This window comes from Mastigoproctus giganteus, chromosome 10 (assembly GCF_048544385.1).
Source record: "Mastigoproctus giganteus isolate SK-2022 chromosome 10, ASM4854438v1, whole genome shotgun sequence".
In the NCBI taxonomy this organism is placed as follows: Eukaryota; Metazoa; Arthropoda; class Arachnida; order Uropygi; family Thelyphonidae; genus Mastigoproctus; species Mastigoproctus giganteus.
The window spans coordinates 148717616-148721454 of NC_143584.1; the positions used below are offsets into that span (position 1 = coordinate 148717616).

At 38.1% G+C, this 3839-nt stretch overlaps 1 protein-coding gene across 1 annotated transcript; it reads left to right on the plus strand.

Moving 5' to 3' along the window:
- Positions 1-969: 969 nt before the first annotated feature.
- On the plus strand, positions 970-1575 carry LOC150079355 (uncharacterized). Its single transcript, XM_090383038.1, has one exon. It carries the CDS (start codon positions 970-972, stop codon positions 1573-1575), a length of 606 nt encoding a protein of 201 aa, XP_090239164.1.
- Positions 1576-3839: the final 2264 nt, after the last annotated feature.

The window sequence follows — 3839 nt, forward strand, 5'->3', positions numbered from 1 at the left end:
TTACTACTCTTCCTAACACATTATATCTGTTATATCAATCTCGTCTACTATTCATTCCTTAGTTTCCCTTCCATTATACACTAACTCCTTTTAACATAATAAACTCTGTTAGTATTTCTATTTCAGAGATAAAGTTTCTTCCTCTTTACTTTCTAGCACTACCCCCTTTTCGTTGATTATTATACTATTTCACTAACAGTCCTCCTTGCTAACTTAGTGTACTTAATATATTGCTCACCTACTTCTATCCTTTTCTTTCCTTTCCAGGGAGGTTTCAGGCTTCCATCTTAGGCTATCTTCTATGGCTCTCCTTCATCTGCTTTCTCCTGTATCTGCTTCAGATAGATTTCCGGAACTCTTGACTGAATGGGTCTGGCGTCCCTTCTCCGTTTTGAATGCGCAACTCCTCCCTTACTAAAGATCATTCTGATGCATCTTGCTCCAAGAGGTCGTCACCTTTCCTGGCACAGTTATAGAGAGAAATGCAGAATTAGCTCTGCAAGAATTAGAAAACTGGACAGCCAAATATAAATTGGAGATTTCAAGAGAAAAGACAGTTCAGATGTTACTCAAGGGAAAATTGAGCATGAATCGAGCCCCCACTGTGAGGCTTTTGGGGTCTGCTGTTCGCCATGTTACGGCTACAATGTATTTAGGCATTAAATTACAGCAAAAATTGTTTTTTACTGAGCATGTTAATTATATTAAAGATAAAATTAAAAAACTATATGCCAAGCTCCGTAGGATTATAAGGGTAGACTGGGGTATAAAGGGACGTGCCCTGAATTTATTATATGAATGCCTATATATACACCCATAGTCACTTATGCCTCGGGAGCTTGGGTCCATAGAATTTCAAATGCTGTTATACAAAAGAAATTAATCCAATCACAACGCTTTGCCTTATTAGGCATTACTAGAGTATGTAGAACAGTGTCCTCAGAAGCCTTGCAGGTGTTATCTGGAAGGATGCCGATCCATTATATTGTACTATTGTACGGATTGTTATATTATACCAAGAAAAATGAAAGAAGAACTATATTGGGAATAACTTCATGTCCTGAGGAAGGAAGAGTGTATAGTTATGGTGATTTGAAAAATGAAAAAAGACGGATAGTTGAAGAGATATATTTGAGATGGCAAATGGATTGGGATGCGTGTGAAAAAGGTAGACAGACTTATGGTTTTATACCTAAAGTTAATATAGTTAATACTAAAAAGAAGGTATGGTTACAATTTAGTATACATGCCGGTTTTTTAATAACTGGACATGGATTGGCAATGAGATTACACCAGTTGGGGTTAAGAGATAATGGCTTTTGTGAATGTGGGTCCCTTGAGTCTTCTGAACATGTCATGTTTGACTGCCCAAATTATGTAGATATAAAATCAAAATTAGAAAGGTCTATGGGTTATTCCCTTAATAGAGATAATATTTGGATCTTGTTTGCAGAACGAAGGTTCTTTGTGTACTTTAATGAATTTGTCAATAGTGTCTTTAAAAGAAGATGGAGTTTGCAGCTAGATAGTGGAGTCCAGCCTCCACGTGGAAGGGATGGGAACTCCTTTGATTAAGTTCAGTAAATGAAAATTAAAACTGGAATTTTCTCAGAGTAGGCTAAGTGGCCGTTTATTAAGTTGAGTTGGTTATTTTGTGTTGAGTTAAATTAATTTAATATTATATAATTGGAGTTTTAAAACAACGCGAGAAATGAGTAACCATTAGGATTTAGCCATGGATAGACTGAGGTCTAGGGAATGGCAAGTCTATATGGAAACTTAAATGGAATGTCCCTTTAGCATGTGATACAACCTCCTTTTTGAATATCTTTATTTTCTTTCCAGGCAGTATGCCCCGTTGATGTCGACCGGCCATCGCCACAAACACTCATTTCCATTTCGCAACTTGCCTTCTAAAGCATCAGAAACTTCCCATCACAGACAGTCAGACGCCAGTCTTAATTTGAAACCGAACATTTGAAGTGCACCTACTTTCTGTTTTGGTCTGACGGTGTCACCGATCAAAGGAAATGCTTCGACTAATCAGGTCTCCCGTCCTATTGTTTGCTCCTGAGCAACCCTTTTCCCGCCTATTCACAAATAAACCCCGCTACCTATTCCTGCCGTCCTTGTTTGTATTCTTGTATATGGGGAGCTGAAAGTTTATCCGTCTGCTACTAGTTATTGTCACGCTTACTCCATCCCTTCATTAAATTTTCTCCTGATTTAATCTCACCTTGCGAAAAACCCACTATCTTTATTTTATTAAATTTGTAACATTTTTTTCATCTTTTAATATCACTATATCTAACGTTTTTTTCTAATTAATCTCTTAGTTTGCGAAAGACAACCCAGCTATCGTCATTTAAATTAACTTGTAAGATCTTATATCTTACAAGGTCATTAATATACAAGAGGAAAAGAGTGGGGGAAAGAACTGAACCTTGGGGGACACTGGCATTAGTGGAGAAGTTAGAAGACAGAGAGCCATCTACCATCACCTTCAGTGAGCGATCAGAGAGAAAACTGGATAACCAATTACTAAAAACAGTTGGAAAACCATAAGATGGAAGCTTGTTTAGAAGACTATTATGCCAAACACGATTGAAAGCCTTTGAGATGTCAAGAGCAACTACTCGTTTTTCACCGAACTTTTCCATTGAATTAGTTCATAAATGGGTAACATAAGCCAGAATATCACCAGTGGATCGACACTGACGGAATCCATACTGGCGATCGTTGATCAGACGGAAGATTTATAGTTAGTTTAAGAGTTGGCGGTTAATTGATTACTCCATTACTTTAGAGAGAGTAGAAGTAATTTCAATGCGACGATAATTGGATGGGAGGGATTTTTCACCCTTTTTTTAGGAACTGGCTGGATATGAGCAAATTGCCAAGCAGAAGGAAAAACACCTTTGGAATAAGAAAGTGAAAAAAGGCGGCAAAGAATAGGAGTAAGTTCAGGAGCACAGGTTTTGAGCTTTCTTAACATCAAGATTCGTCAAAATCCTTTTGACGGAAGACCACAGGAGGCATTGAATGGAGCATGTTGGGAATTGTGGGAGATGTTTTACCAAGGTCCTTAATACATGAGTTTGAAGAAAAATAGGATGCTAGCAGGTCAGCTTTATCCTTGGCTGAAGTGAAAACAGAACTATCTGGTTTGGACAGAGGTGGGAACAGAGATGGGCAAAAGTTGCGGCCAACAGCTTTGGCAAGAGACCAGAATGCTCGGCTACCATTAGGGCAAGAAGCAAGTTTTCTATTCTTAGCCTGTTCAAATTCTAGTTTGGACTGATTAATAACTGCTTTACAATTGTTGCGAGCTTTGGTGTAGGCAGAAAATGAAACTGAAAAATTAGAAACAAGCCAAATACGATATGCAACATTCTTCTCTTGAACAACCTTAGTATATTTGTTGGAAAACCAAGGTTTAGATAAAGGACGAGATTTTAAAGTGGAGTGTGGGATAAAGGATTCCATTCCTGCAAGAATAATTTCACTGACACGATCTGGGCAAACGTTGACATCAGAAGTTTTGAAACAGTAATCTGACCAAGGAAAAGAAGAAAAGAAATCTCGCAGGTCATCCCATTTTGCATTCTTGTAATGCCAAACAACACGAGGTTGGGAATAGCCATGAGATAAAGGCTCCATTGGAGAAGAGATAATCACCAAGTTGTGATCTGAAGTGCCTAAAGGACCTCTCACTTCGACCGTGTACTTAGAAGGGTTGTTTGTGAGAAAAAGATCAAGCGTGTTGGCTGTATGATTAGGATTGTCCGGTATTCTTGTAGGTAAATGAACAATCTGTGCAAGGTCATTAGTAATTGCAA

Coding starts and splice junctions, on each gene's coding strand:
- LOC150079355 (XM_090383038.1), top strand. CDS start 970: ATGCCGATCCATTATATTGTACTATTGTACGGATTGTTATATTATACC.